Source organism: Narcine bancroftii, chromosome 1 (assembly GCF_036971445.1).
Source record: "Narcine bancroftii isolate sNarBan1 chromosome 1, sNarBan1.hap1, whole genome shotgun sequence".
In the NCBI taxonomy this organism is placed as follows: Eukaryota; Metazoa; Chordata; class Chondrichthyes; order Torpediniformes; family Narcinidae; genus Narcine; species Narcine bancroftii.
This window is the reverse complement of record NC_091469.1, coordinates 291,888,507-291,904,166: the sequence shown is the minus strand read 5'-3', so window position 1 is coordinate 291,904,166 and position 15,660 is coordinate 291,888,507. Positions and strand designations below refer to the sequence as shown.

The following is a 15,660-nucleotide window of genomic DNA, read 5'->3' as shown; positions in this document are numbered from 1 at the left end:
GGGATTAGTGGATTTTGCATCAATAATAAACTTGGTATTTGGTAATTCATTTTTTTCCTTTCTAAGTGTATCTTCTTCCATATATTAAGTAAATGATGTAATACTGGTGAGCTTTTATATTGCACCAACTTTTCATCCCATTTATAAAGTATATGTTCCGGTACCTTCTCCCTTATTTTATCTAGTTCTATCTTAGTCCTGTCTGGTTTTCCAATTGTCTGATAAAAATCTGATAAATACCTTAATTGTGCTGCTCTATAATAATTTTTAAAGTTTGGTAACTTCAAACCACCTTGTTTGTACCACTCTTTTAATTTATCTAACGCTACCCTCGGTTTCCTCCCTTTCCACAAGAATTTCCTTATTATTCTCTTTAGTTCATTAAAGAATTTCTCTGTTAAGGGAATTGGTAACTTTTGAAATAAGTTTTGTATCCTTGGGAACACGTTCATTTTAATGCAGTTTACCCTCCCTATCAATGTTAGCGGTAATTCTTTCCAATGTTCTAAGTCTTCCTGCAATTTCTGTATTAATGGCTGATAATTTAGTTTGTACAAGTGGCTTAATTTATTATCTAACCTGATACCTAGGTATTGGATTGCTTGTGCTTGCATTTGAATGGTGATTCTTTTTAAAATTCTGTATAATCCGCATTACTCATTGGCATCACTTCACTTTTCTTTGCATTGATCTTGTACCCTGATATTTCTCCATATTCCTTCAATTTCTTATGTAATTCTTTTATTGATATCTCTGGTTCTGTTAGGTATACTATGATGTCATCTGCAAATAAACTGATTTTATACTCCTTTATTTTTATCCCTTTTATTTTATTTTCTGTTTTTATCAGTTCTGCCAAAGATTCTATTGCTAAGGCGAAGAATGAGGGGGATAATGGACATCCCTGTGTAGTTGATCTACTTAATTTAAATTGATTCGATACATATCCATTTACTGCTACCTTTGCCAATGGTCCATTATACAATCCTTTGATCCAATTAATATATTTTTCTAGTAGATTGAACTTCTGTAATACTTTAAATAAGTAGTTCCACTCTACTCTGTCAAAGGCTTTTACTGCATCTAAAGCAACAGCCACTGTTGGTTTCTTATTTCCTTGAACTGCATGAATTAGATTAATAAGTTTACAGACATTATCCGCTGTTCATCTTTTCTTAATAAATCCAGTTTGATCTTGTTTTACTATTTTTGGTACACAATCGGCCAATCTGTTTGTTAATAATTTTGCTATTATCTTATAATCTGAATTAAGTAGAGATATTGGTCTATATGATGCTGGTGTTAGTGGATCCTTCCCCGTCTTTGGTATTACTGTAATTATTGCTGTCTTACATGAATCTGGCAAGTTTTGTGTTTCTTCTACCTGGTTTATTACTTCCTGGAGAGGAGGAATTAATAACTCTTTAAATGTTTTATAAAATTCTATTGGAAATCCATCCTCTCCTGGTGTTTTATTGTTTGCCAGCCTTTTTAATATATCCTGTACTTCCTCTATTTCAAATGGTTTTATTAATTTGTTTTGTTCCTCTTCTTGCAAATTTGGCAGTTCAATTTTAGCTAAAAAACTCCGCTATTTTATCATCTTTCCCCTCGTTCTCCTTCGTTTCCCCTCCTTCAGGCCCATTATTTTTATGTTGTTTCGCCTGGTATAATTTTCCAACATATCAATTTTTCTGAGATAACAACTCTTGTGTGTCTTTAATTCTTTTGTCACTTTCTTCCAATTTTCTTCTTAAGTCATTTACTTCCATTTCTACAGCCGTTTCCCGCTCTTCCACATTCTCTACTCTTTTCCCTATTTCTGTCATGACCAGTTCTAAACTTTGCATTTTATCTTCAGTTCTTTTCATTTTTCTTTTAATTGCACTAAATTCTAATGATAACCATTCTTTTAATGATCTTAGATGTTCTTCAAAAATGGCTTTATCTATATTCTGTCCATCTGTTTTACCTTCTGTTTCTCTGTGAAGATCTTGGTCTTCTTCTTCCTCTTCTTCTATGTCTGTATCTGTGTTTGTGTCTTCTTCTTCTCTTCTTTGTGTCTGTGTCTCTTCTGTTTTTCCTGATGAGTTGCTTATATCTCTTTGTCTGGCCTCCTCTTGCTGGGCCTCTTGCAGTTGGTCCTCCCCTCCTGGGCTGCCTGTCTGTCGGGCTTCCTGCCATTGATCCTCTTGTCGGTCACCCAGCCGTCTTTCTCCCTCGTCTGTTTCCTCGCTCCCTCCCCTGCCGCCATCCTCATCCTCCAGCTGAGCACCCTGGTGTCGGGCGTCGCTCAGCTGGTCGCGCTGTGGCTGTCTGCTCCTCTGCTGAGTCCCCCTCCCATCGGTGTTTTCTTTTTCCTTTGATTGCGCACTGTGCACTTTTGTTTGGCTCCGAGAGCCATTTTTGAAGTCCATCGGTCGGGAGGTCTCAACTCCACAGGGCAGGCACCAACCTTGGGGATCGGGCACTCCTCGCCACCACAGCTCCCTGTTCCTTCGTGCAGGTAAAGCCTTCTTCTTTCTTCTCTGGTGACTTTTCTTCTTTTTTCCAGTTATTTTTACTTTCTCCTTCTTGGGTGCCATCTTCTTTCTCTTCTCTATAACTTTATCTTCTATTTCTTGTATTTTATATTTGTTGAGCTTTTTCCTGACTTTTTTTCTGGAGAGGGCTGGTTTTACCCAACCAGCCACTACTCCATCACATGACTCCCCCCTAGACACCGTGGTTGAAGTAAAAGCACAATGTTGGAGAAACTCAGCAGGTCAAACAGTGTCCTTTATGTAGCAAAGACAAAATTACAGAACCAATGTTTTGGGCTTCAGCCCTTCATCAAGGTGTGGAAAAATGTCCGCAAGTGTCTGAACAAAATCTGTCCATGGCCTCATGTACTGTTCCACTAAGACATCCCACAAACTGGAGGATTTTCTGTATGGGCTCTCTCCAACTAGTTGGCATTAACGCTGACTTCTCCGGTTTCTGCTATCCTGCTCCCCGTTCTCTCTCCCTTCCCCACCCCCCGGTCTCCTTTACTCCAGCTCTCCACCCCTTTCTCTCTCCATTTACAGAGCCATCCCTCCTCCCCCTGCTTGCTGGTGTGCCCTCCCTCCCTTATAGACCTATTATCTCCTGCCTGTGGGTCTATGCCCCTCCCCCCATACCCCCCCCCTTTTGTTCGGGCGCTTGCATACATTTTGCTCATACCTTGATGAACAGCTCAAGGCCGAAACGTCGGTTCTGTATCTTTAACTTTGCTACATAAAGGACACTGACCTGCTGAGTTTCTCCAGCACTGTGTTTTTACATCAGATAATGACTATGTAAGATAGATTCACAGTGAACCTAGTGCAAAAATATAATTTGCAATAAAGCAGACAGTTCCTGATCAGTGTAAAACGGAACCTGATAGCAGTTGGAAAGAAATTGTTCTTGAACCTAGAGGTCTTCTGGATTCTGTACCTTTTGCCCAGAGATTGCAGCGAGAAGACATTGTGACCAGGGTGATGGGGGTCCTTTATGGTGGCAGTGTCTCACATAGATGTCTGCAGCAGATGGGAGGTCAGGACCTGGCTGTGTTTGCTACTATCTGTAGCCCTCTGTGTTCCTGGGCATTTGAGTTCCCAAACCAGGTAACTGGTAGGGAACAGATGTGATCTACAAGGACCTCAGTGAAGCCTTCAGCAATGTATCTCAGGGGAGATAGATCCAGGTGCATGAGATGCATGGAGATGTGGGAGATTGGTTTCCAAATTGGCTTGGCCATGGAAGACGGAGGGTATTGGTGAAGGAATGATTCTCAATCTGGAGGTCTGTGACCACTGGGGTTCTGCCAGCATCAGCACTGAGACCCCCGTTCTCTGCGAGATAACTGAATGACTTGGAGGACAATGTAAATGGGTAAACAGTAAGTTTGCAGACTGAACTTCTCTCTTTGAATGTAGAAGACTGAGGGGGGTGGTAGGGTGGCTATGGAAGTTTATAAAATCATGGGGGGCACTGATATGGTGAGAAAGGAAGGGTTCAAAGAAATCCTGAAGAAAAACATCTCCACATCGAGGGTGGTGGGTGTGTAGAATGTGCTGGAGAGGTGGGTAGATTACAACATTTAAGGACATTTGGTCAACTTTATGGAAAGGAAGGGTTGAGGGATATGGACCAAATGCAGGCAGATGCCTTGAGCAGAGGGAAGCATCCACAGGATCATGTTGGGGCAATGGATGGATGTGTGAATAGTGAGGAAGCTTACAAAGGATGCATAGGATATACAGCAGATGGACATATGGATACACTCTGTCCACAGGACCCAGAGGCATGTGGATGGGTACTTCACCAGCCTGTTAAGCACCCTGCGCTCACGTGTTGCTGCCCGGAAGATTCTGAAGTCACTTGGCCAGTCCAAGAGAAGGTGAATGGGTAGTGTGGGTGATGGGAGGGAGTGGAGGTGAGGGGATGGGTGAGGGGAGGGTGGGGAGGGGGAGGTATAGGTGAGGGTGGGATTGGGGAGGGGTGAGGGGAGAATAAGGGAGGGTTGAGGGGAGGGGGAGTGTGAAGGTGAGGAGGGGTGATGGATGAAGGGGAGGGTGGGATTGGGGAGGGATGAGGGGATGGTGAGGATGGGATAGGGTGTGAATATCTGGGTGAGGGTGGGGAGGGTGATCCCACGCACATGGACGCTTGGTCCCCAAAAACCGGCCAGCACAGGGGAGAAACCTGTCGACAACTGGGCCAGGAGTGCTGGAGGCGCCCAACACTGGGTCTGAACTACTTCCCCCCACCACACCCCCCCCCCCCCACTTTAGGTGCTGCCGGGACCCCATGTGATCCCCACCTCTGTCCTCACTCTGACAGGAGGCTGACACTGGAGCCAATTTCTGCACAATGTACATCTCTCTTCTTTTCTTACAATGGGACAGAGGGTCCGGACAAGGGGGCCTCAATGCGTGGCCACATGTTCTGAGGCTGGAGCTGTCTTTGGGATGATGCTGCCCGCAAATGTCTCCTCCTTATCACAGAGAAGCTGCCTGGTTGAGAGGGGTTTAAGGTGTGCGGAGAAATTGGAGGAACTTGGTTCATTTTCTCTGTGAGTAAGTGGGCATCAGGAGTGTCCCGGTAGAAGGTTATAAAATAATGAGGGAATGTTGATTGGTTAACAGTCAGAATCTTTTCCCCAGGGTGAAAATGTCACAAACTCAAGGAGATGTGTTGAAGGTGAGAGGGGTAATGAGGTTTGTTGTGGAGAGAGTGGTGGATGTCTGGACATGGGCGAAGGGGATGTTTCAGAGACAGATGAAGAGGCAGATATGTTAAGATGCAGACCACCAACAAGCTGATGACATGAGTTAGACTGGTTCACAGTATGTGGAGTTCAGACCCTTCAGCCCAGAATGCTGTGCCAACCCATATAGACCTACTCCGCAACAATCTAACCTTTCTCTCCCTACACCATAACCCTCTATTTTTCTTCCATCCACATGTCTGTCTAAAAGTCTCTTCAATGTCTCTAATGTTTCAGCTTCCACCACCATCCCTGAAAAGGCATTCCAGGCACCCACAACTCTCTGTGTAAAATAATTTACCCCTGACATCTCCCCTAAACTTCCCTCCCTTCACTTTGTACAGATATCCCTGGCATTTGCTACTCCCGCCCTGGGGAAAAAGGCACTGGCTGTCCACCTTATCGATGCCTCTCAAAATCTTGTAGATTTCTATTAGGTCACTCTCAGTTGAAAAAAACCTGCCTCTGACATCTCCCCAAAGCTTTGCTGCCCTCACCTTAAACAGATGTCCTCTGATATTGGCCATTGCAACCCTGGGAACAACATGCTGGCTGTCTTCCCTGACACTGACATAGAGGTTATTCTTCAGCTATATGTTCCATATTCTGTAAACTGTAGCCAGAGCAGAACCAAGTGACATCTGACTAATGAATAATCTGTACCCAGTGTCTCCGGCCATGGGGAGAATACAGAGTCTGGACTGGAGAGCGGACACAACACATTCTGTACTAAGTGGCTCCACGACAATTTACTCACCAGAAGGTAAGTTCTGATAATGTCTCCAGGAATCGATGGTTCAGTTTACGTTAGACATGGCCTGTCCTGGAATTGGGGGTGGGCAGAGTGAGGACTGTGGTGACAGATCAGCCACAATCTGAGTGAGTGGTGGATATAGGATCAAGGGCCTCTCCTACCCCACCATTGCCCAGAATGGGAATGTCACCATCTGCAGGTTCCCCTCCAGCTCATACTCCACCCTGACATGCAAGTAGATATCTGTTCCTTCTCCATACAGGGTCCAAACCCTGGACCCCCTCCAGTATTAGCACTGCATGCCATCTCTCAACAGGGCCACCTCGCTCCCACCTTCCCGAGAATAGCAGTAAATGCTGGCCGTGCTGAGTGCTGAAACTGAATGAATGAAGTGTAAGGGCTCTTGTACCAGCTTGTCCTTGGGGTTCCCAGGACAACAGCAGGTTCTCCAGTAATGTTCTCATTAACACAGATCTCCTTAACTCTGCTCCCAGCCCGTCTGAAACTTGGGGTCCCAAACAAAGGTGAGGGAGAGGGATCCCTGAGGAACGGCCCCCCATGATGAGGGGCCTGGAGCCAGAACAGAGAGCCATCTGCTTCAGATACTGTCCTAGCCCAGGTTCACCCCACTGCCTGCAGCCCTGGTGCACAGAGTGTGGCTGGACTGAGCAGTTGTTGTGGTGGGGGGAAGGAGGGGGTTAACCTGGATGAGAAGCAGGGCTGTCTGCATGCTAAGAGAAGGCAGTCTGATGCACAGGAGCAGAGACTGGTGATGCAGGGCTCACTGTGAGCACTGCATTCAAAGCTGCCCACCACACCACATGGTGGTGAAGATAATGCTGACGGTGGTCTAAAAAACTTTGCTTTCTACGCAGTTCCCCCGAGATGGAAGTGAGGGAGGTGAAGCATCTGGCTGAAGAGGTTCTGTGCCCCATGTTCACCCAGATGGCGGGAGATATGAGACAGGACAAGCTGCCACTGCTCTCGTATTGGTTCCAGTGATCCTGCCGATGGATGAGATGACAGCGTCCACATCCCTCATTTCTGTTTGCTTCCGACACAACCATTCCCACTGGTCTCTCCCTGACTGAAGGGAGGGCTGGGCAAGATGAGCTTAATATGGGACTCCTCTCACTCTTCTATTCCTTTTGTGGTGACATCAAGGTGGAAGCTTCTGTAATTCAGCATTTACTCCTGATTATTGAACTTTCCCAGTAAACATCACATTCTGAGCAACATTTATCTGGTTTCTGATTTTCAATTCCAAGCTTACTCGGGGGAAATCTTGCTATCTTACCAGTCACCTTGGAGGGATGGACACTTCGTTGGTTCTTAAACAAACCCCACTTGTTATATTTTCCTTTCACCAAGGTAGCTTATTCAGTGACTACAAGAAATCACATTAGTACAGTTTTACAGTATTTCAGTTACACACTATTTACATTCGATCTATAACACAAGCATCCAGAATGCACTCCAGAGCCTGTGGTGCCCACTGGTCCCGGAAATTCCCTCATCATACCCAGGAACTAAGTTTCAAGGAAAGATTAAACAAGTTAGGACTTTATTATTCCCTGAACATAGAAGAATGAGGGGAGATTTGATAGAGGAATTTAAAATTATGAGGGGGTTAGACAGAGTAAATGTAGGTAGGCTTTTACCACTGAGGGCTGGCGAGATAAAAACCAGAGGACATGGGTTAAATGTGAAAGGGGAAAAGTTTAGCAGGAACTTCTTCACACAGAGTGGTGGGGGTGTGGAACGAACTGAATGCGAGCTCAATTTTAATTTAAGAAGAACTTGAACAGGTACATGGATGGGAGGGGTATGAAGGGCTATGGTCAGGATGCAGATCAGAGGGACTAGGCAAAAAAAAAGTGGTTCAGAGCAGACTAGAAAGGTGGAATGGACCTATTTCTGTGCTGTAGTGTTCTATGGTTCTATGGACACCATGCGCACCCTCTGAAGCCTAACCCCATTGTTAGGCTTCAGATGATGTGGCCTAGTTAGGGAAGGCCTAGGAATGTTAACAGCACAAAGAACACAGTAGGGGCTGGAATAAGTCTGTGCACCCTGGACCTGTTTACACTGGAGACATAGGCCAAAGGCCAATCCTTGCCCAGACCCAACCCCCCCCCCCCCTCTCTCTCCCTCTGTCACTTGAAAAAACATCTGTAATAGAAGAAGGAACCAGAACAAACAAATCGAATTCTTGACACCACTCCAGGAAGCCTGTGGCATTAATAGAGGGAGTGCAGAAGAGACTCGCATAGATGTTGCCTAGAATGTTACCTGATATAATAGAGGTCTACAAGATTACGAGAGGCATAGATTGGGTGGACAGCCAGGACAGGAGTAGCAAACACCAGAGGACATCTGTACAAAGTGAAGGGAGGGAAGTTTAGGGGAGACATCAGGGGCAAGATTTTTACAGAGAGTTGTGGGTGCCTGGAATGCCTTGCCAGGGATGGTGGTGGAGACTGAAATATTAGGGAGTTTAAGAGACTTTTAGACAGGGACACAGATTAAATAAAAATAGAGGGTTACAAGGGAGGGAGGGTTTAATTAATTTTGGGCTTGTATATATGGGTCAACCCAAGATTTTGGGCCAATGGGCCTGTAATGTGCTGATCTATGTGCTGCAAGACCTAGGATAGGTTTGATTTATTCTCACTGGAGTTGGGGTCATGAGGCACCTCATAGTGGTTTATAAAATTAATAGTAGCAGGGCCTTTAGCCAGAAAGGTTTGAGCCGAGACAGGAGAAATCTAATGGAAATCTGCGGGATGTATTTGATACAGACTGACGATTGGACAGGTACTCAGATCAGAAGGACAGAGGGACACAGACCCTGTGTGGGTAATAGGATTCCCGTTGACAAGCATCACAGAGGGAGGAACCAGGAGGGCCAAAGGCTCTGAGTGATGAGGAATGTTTCTCCCTGCAGTGTAAGAGCCTCAGGGGGGAGAGGGGATCTCATAGACCTATCAAAATTCTAGAGGGCATGGGTAAAGTGTATAAGGGAGGGCAAGAATTTTAGGGGAGATACCAGGGTATTTTTTTTTTTAACAGTGTTGTGGGTGCCTGGAATGCGTTGCCAGGGGTGGTGGTGGAGGCTGGTACAATAGGGATATTTAAACGACTCCTAGACAGGGACATGGATGGAAGGAAAATAGCAAGTTATGGGTGTGAGGGAGGGAAGGGTGAGATTGTTGAGTAGGTTTGTATAGGTCGGCACAACATTGTGGGTAGGACTTGTACATGCCCAGCCTGTGTATACATCCAGTCTACACACCCAGCCTGCATACACTGCTTGTGTACACATGTAGACTACACACCCAGCCTGCATACACAGCCTGTGTACAAATCCAATCTATACACCCATCCTGTGTACACATCCACTCTACACACCCAGCCTCCATACACAGCCTGTGTACCCAAAGAAGAGCGGTGCATGCAACTTCATCCAAGCACAAAGCTACACATTGGTCACTTTGTAGCGGTGGCTACACTGCTCCTGCAATAACACACACAACTAGACAGGTTGAGCTCAGTGAGCAGACTAGTTTATTGCAGGCTGCTGGGCTGCAGATCTTCCTTGGGAGTGGAGCAGATGCCCAGGAGCATCCAAGGCAGCTGTCCATCCAGTTGGGACTGATGAAGCGGGCCGTGAGCACCAACTTAAGGTGGCGGGGCAGATGTTCGACCAGTCCATTGGCCTGCGGGTGGTAGGGCATAGTGTGGTGTAGCTGTATCCCCAATCTGTTGGTGAGCTGTGCCCAGAGCGCAGATGTGAATTGGGCGGCCCGATCGCGGGTGAGGTGAGCCAGGACGCCGAACCGGGCGACCCAACCATGCAACAGGGCTCGGGAGCAGGAGTTGGTGAAGGCGTCTGGCATCGGGATCCACCACCGTAAACAGGTAACGGTTGCCCGGGAAACGGGTAAGGGCCCGACAATGTCCACATGAATCTGGCTGATCCGTTCCTGGACATGCTCGAACTCCTGTACGGGCGCCCTGGTGTTCCTGTGATCCTTGGACGTCTGGCAATGGGAGCATGTTCTGGCTCAACCCGTGACCTGCTTCCGCAGCCCATGTCACACGAACTGTGCTGCCACCATCCGGTCCGTGGACATGATGGATGGATGTGAAAGGTCGTGGATGTGACGGAAGACCTGCCTGTGCCACTGCTGGGGAACCACTGGCCGCGGGGTGCCCAAGGAGATATTGTACAGGAGCTGATCGAAGTCAAGGCCGTGTGTCAGCACGCAAATGGCCAGTTTGTTCAGAGAGTGCATTGGCAACCACGTTGTCCTTCCCCGCCTTGTGCCGAATGTCGTTGGTAAATTCCGACACGAAGGAGAGGTGACACTGCTGGCGGGCCGACCAGGGATCCTTTGCCATCGCAAGCGCCTGGGTGAGGGGGTTTGTGGTCTGTGAAAATGGTAAAAGTCCTCCCCTCCAAAAAATAGCGGAAATGCTGCACTGCCAGGTACATGCCCAGTAACTTGCAGTCGAAGGCACCATACTTGCATTCTGGAGGGCGAATCAGGCGGCTGAAGAATGCCAGTGGCTTCCAATGTCCATTCACCTGCTGCTCCAGGACGGCACTGACGTCTTTGGCAGAGGCATCGATAGAGAATGCCATATGGAGGTCGGTGTGCGGGTGGGCGAGCATGGCGGCCTTCTCCAGGGCATCCTTGGTGACCTCAAATGCACTGCAGGCTTCTGGGTTCCAAGCGAGCGTCTTGTGCTTGGCTGCGATGAGGGTGAACAGCAGCTGCATGATGAGCGCAGCTCCCAGGATGAAGTGGTTTTAAAAGTTGACCATACCCACCAACTTCTGCAGCCCCTTGAGGCTGTCCGGGCGTGGGAACTCCCTGAGAGGGGCGACCTTCGCAGCGGCAGGCGTGGCTCCTTCGGCCGTGATGGTATGGCCCGGGAACTGCATGGACTCTTTCCCGAACTGGCACTTGGCCGGGTTGATGGTAAGGCTGAAATTGGCCAGCCGGGAGAAAAGGGCACGTAGGTGGGCCTTGTGTTGCACCCGGTCCTTGCTGGCGACAAGGATGTTGTCCAAAAAAATAAAGATGAAATCCAAGTCCCTGTCCACAGAGTCCATGAGGCGCTGGAAGGTCTGAGCGGCATTCTTAAGCCCGAACGGCATGCGCAGGAATTCGAACAAGCCAAAGGGGGAGATGATGGCCGTCTTGGGTATGTCCTCAGAGTGCACTGGGATCTGGTGATATCCACGCACCAGGTCAACCTTGGAGAAGACCCTCATGCCGTGCAGGTTGGCCATAAAGTCCTGGATGTGAGGGATGGGGTAATAGTCAGGAACGGTTGCCTTGTTTAGCTGTCGATAGTCTCCGCAGGGATGCCAGCCGCCAGAGGCTTTTGGGACCAGGTAGAGCAGCAAGGCCCTCCGGCTGTTGGACCACCGAATGATCCCCAGCTCCAACAGGTGCGAAAACACCTCCTTCCCTACCTGGAACTTGTCAGGCAGGAGACGGTGTGCCTTGGTGTGAACCAACGGGCCCTGGGTTGGGATGTGGTGGAACACCCCATGACGCAGCAAGGCACCAGAGAACTGTTGCTTGAGGAGTGTTGGGAACTCATCCAGGAACTGCTGGAACTCGTCTCTGGGAGTGCTGATTGTGGCCATCTGCGATTGCTCTGAGCAGGAGGCGTCAAGGCAAATGGCCTGGAAGGTAGGGGCATTCACCAGGCGCCCACCTCGAATGTCCACCAGAAGTCCGTGTGCGAGGAGGAAGTCTGCACCCAGGATGGCAGTTGGGAGGGACGAGACGGTGAACTTCCACACGAAATTCCATTGGCCGATCTGGAAGTGGACTGTCTTGTCTCCATACGTCTGGATTGTCATTGCGTTGGCCGCACGGAGGGGAGGTCCACGAGGTCGGTTCCTGGATTCAATGGCTGTGGCCGGGATGATGCTGATCTGGGCTCCAGTGTCAACGAGGAACCGCCGGCCACTGACTGAGTCCCGCAGGTAGAGAAGGCTGTGTCCTTGGCCAGCTGCCGCAGCCATTAAAAGCGGCCAGCCAGGTCATTTCCTTGGAACGAACAGGGCTCACAACACTTCCGAGCCTTGGCTCCCCAGCGCTGGTGGTAGAAGCAGAGGCCTGAAGCAGATGCTGTGGCCTTGGTTATGCTCTTGGGGGCCCCTGCAGGGGCCGGGTCCTCTACCGCAGCACTAGGAGCGGGCTTGGTGTGGTCGTGCCCGTGCCTGTGCCTCATGACCTGCTGGACCACTGAGCCTTCCAAGAATCGTATGAGCCATAGCTCTTGGGCCTTCTGGGTGACCTTCCTCGGGTCAGTGAAGCTCTCCTGAACCACCAGCAGCCGGATGTCCCCGGGCATATGTTCGAAGAAGATGAGCTTGAAGAGTGGGCTGTTGGTGTGCTCACTCATGAGCGCGAGCATCTTGGCCATCAGCTCCATCGGGAACCTGTCCTCCAGGGCGTTGAGGTGCAGCACCCGAGCGGCACGCTGGTGTCTGGATAGTCCGAGGGACCCGCTAAGCACTCGCTTGATGGTCTTGTACTTGTGCTTGGCAGGTGGGTGCTGAACAAGGTGCTGGCCTGGTCCAGGGCAGCGACCACATGGTAGAATTTGGTCGTGTCGGATGAAATCTGGCGGAGGTGAAACTGGGCCTCCGCATGGACGAACCAGGTCTCCAGCTCCTGAACCCAGAATTCAGACAGTTTCACGGCTATAGCCCTGATCCCAGGCTCGCTCATGAAGGGTTCAAAGACGTTTGAACCAGTTGGGGTCACCAATTGTAGTGGTGACTACACTGCTCCTGCAATAACACACACAACCAGATGGGTTGAACTCAGTGAGCAGACTAGTTTATTGCAGGCTATGGGCAGCACTTTTACTCTCAGCCCAGACCTGGCTGAGAATCGTGCTGGAGGGCTCTGACATCACCTGGGTGTCAAGTGGTCCCCAGAGCGTGGCTTTCTGAGCCCCATGCCGGAAGGAAGGGAAACCCCCCCAACAGCGCCATTTTGGCCGGCCGACCTGCCGTGTGGCTTACAAGTGGGGCCGGTTTGCCTGCCTTGTGGTGAGCTGCCACAACTTTTTAATATCACTTCTGTACACGCAGACTGTGTGGAAAGCAGATGGTTTGGAGCAGAGACACTGAGGATCCCACTGACCCTCGTCCCAACCCCAGAGCCATTCACTTACCCCAGTCCTGACCCCAGGATCACTCACTAATCTCAACCTTGACCCCAGGGTCACCCACTGACCCCAGACCTAACCCGACTCACCCAGTGACCCCAGTCCTGACCCCTAGTCACCCCCTGACCTCAGCCCAGACCCTGAGTCACCCCCTGACCCCAGGTGAGTGGCATCACAACTTGCCCTGTACTGTATGGGAGGGGGTTGCGAGGGCCGGTTGGGGGAAGCGCCTAAATTTGAAAGCAGGAGTGAAAGGGTTAAAGTGAAGCGGAGGAAGGGGAACGCCTGAGTTTGGGTGTTCAGCGCCTTGTGGGGGATGGGGGCTGCCAACCTTGAACCTAGAGGTTGACTGCCTGCAGAGGATGGAAGGCGGTAGCGAGTGCGGTTGGAAGGAGCAGGAACAGAGTGAGCTCAGGTACCAAAGGTTGCGGTGACAGTTTGATCGGGATACACACCCTGGCCCGTCACACAAAGGTGCCTCTCGGGCTTGGTGGAGGCGATGGGCTCGCTGCCAACACTCTGCGGTCTCCTCCTCGTCTGGGCGGGGGTCTTCCCCACAGCCCGTCCTCAGGAGGCTGTACCGTCGAAATGCTCGGCGTTCAACGGTAGTTCACCGTGGGGCGGCGGGGAGGGGAGGAAAGGAGAGGGAAGCCCCCCGGGGCAGGAAAGGAGAGGGGCAGGAAGGGAGAAGGGCAGGAAGGGAGAGGGGCAGGGAGGGCAGGTTCCCGGGGCAGGAGGGGGGCAGATTCCCCGGGGCAGGAGGGGGGCAGATTCCCCGGGGCAGGAGGGGGGCAGATTCCCCGGGGCAGGAGGGGGGCAGTTTCCCCGGGGCAGGAGGAGGGCAGATTCCCCGGGGCAGGAGGAGGGCAGATTCCCCGGGGCAGGAGGAGGACAGATTCCCCGGGGCAGGAGGAGAGGGAGGGGAGGGCAGATTCCCGGGGCAGGAAGGGGGGGCGGGGCTGGAGGAGCCTTGGAACCGCTCGCAGGATCGGTCAGTGTCTGTGGAGGGGCTACCCCTGCTGATCTGAGCAACGGGGAAACATCAGGCTGGGGGGGGGGGCTCAGTGTTGGGAACATCAGGCTGGGATCGGTGGGGGTTGGGGGAACGTGGGTGGGGTGGGATTGGGTGGTCTGGGGGAGGGCCCTGGTGGCGGAGGGTGTGTAGAGGCGGGTGAGGGAGGAGTACGTTGGGTGGGGGAGGGTTTGATACGGGGCAGAGTGGATTGGTGGAGGGGAAGAGTGATGAGTATGGGCAGTGGGTGGAAGGGGTGGGACAGAGTATAGTTGGGGGGGAGTACATGGAGGGCAGCCTGAAGGGGCTGCTGGTCTACTCACTGACCTGCTGCTGTGCAATGTTGGCGTCCCCCCCATCTGACATAGGGCCGTCCCTCCTTGCCGGATGGAAAGGGAACAGGGAGCTGGCAGGAGTGACCCATTCTCCCCCAAACCTCAGGGCCGACCCTGCAGGAGGAGAACTCAACACTATGTTCCAGCTGCCTCCAGTAGGTGCTCAGCCTCTGTGACCAAGCCAGAGGTCAGAGCAGCAGTAAGTGGGGAGCTGAGGTCACCCTCCCAACTGAATGCTGGTCTGAATGAAGCCCCCCACTCTTTCCCCCAGCCCACGCTCCCTCCCTGGATGAGGAGAGTGCATGGTGAGGGGAGAACTTGGCACTCGGGGCAGTGGCTCCTGCCATGGTGGGAGTGTGGGGGTCCCTGGATGGTGAGAAGGGGAGAGGGGGACGAGCTGCTGACCTACCCTGCCTCTGGCCACAAGGTGCCTGGTGGTGGGGATCAGTGGTGGGGGGGATGAAGGAGGGAACCAGGGACCCACAAGGTGGGAGAGGGCATTTTCTGATTGTGGAATCCTGTGGGAACTGGCAGAAACCGTGAAGGATGATCTACTGAATGTGGAGCTGGTGGGGAACTGGTCCCCCTCCACAAGTGCTGACTAGCCTGTTGAATCTCTCCATATTTGCTGCTTTAATTTCAGAATTGTGGCATCTGCAGGTTTCTGCTGGCCCAGTGAGAAAGTTTGATCTCTTGACAACTTGTACTGAAAGCTCTGTCCCTTCCTTCAGAATGTTGTGTTCCAGACACGCATATTCGCGTGAAAGAGAATAATAAACCAGGGGATATCATCAGTCTGATCACCATAACCACACCCCCCATCTCCATAGCGGGAGAGAATGTGGCAGGACGTGTCATTGTGGTTGGCAACAGTCTGCAGTTGACACAGTCTCTCGACTTCGAGGTAAGAACACCAGGAGAAACTCAGAAATGCTGGAAGAACTCCACTGTCTTGCAGCCACCATAGGAGGTAAAGATTTATTACCAACATTTAGAGCCTGAGCTCTTCTTCAAGTTGTGAATTAAAAGCAGGCAGGTGTCTGTATTAAAGGTTGGGGAGAGGAAGGGGAAAGAATGG

The 15,660-nt window shown here is 50.5% G+C and overlaps 1 protein-coding gene across 10 annotated transcripts in view; it reads left to right on the top strand.

The window, feature by feature from the left end:
- The first annotated feature begins 13,004 nt into the window (after positions 1-13,004).
- LOC138751753 (cadherin-related family member 5-like) overlaps positions 13,005-15,660 on the top strand; it is a 42,014-nt gene continuing 39,358 nt past the window's right edge. For 5 of the 10 annotated variants that reach the window (XM_069914481.1, XM_069914499.1, XM_069914488.1 and 2 more), the window contains exons 1-2: positions 13,659-13,840; positions 15,314-15,486. In XM_069914481.1, coding sequence (XP_069770582.1) covers positions 13,735-13,840; positions 15,314-15,486 — 279 coding nt within the window. In that variant the 5' untranslated portion in view covers positions 13,659-13,734. Of the gene's footprint in view, positions 13,117-13,658; positions 13,841-15,313; positions 15,553-15,660 lie in introns of those variants that run through there. The other 5 variants (XM_069914527.1, XM_069914537.1, XM_069914475.1 and 2 more) reach the window with 4 other exon arrangements.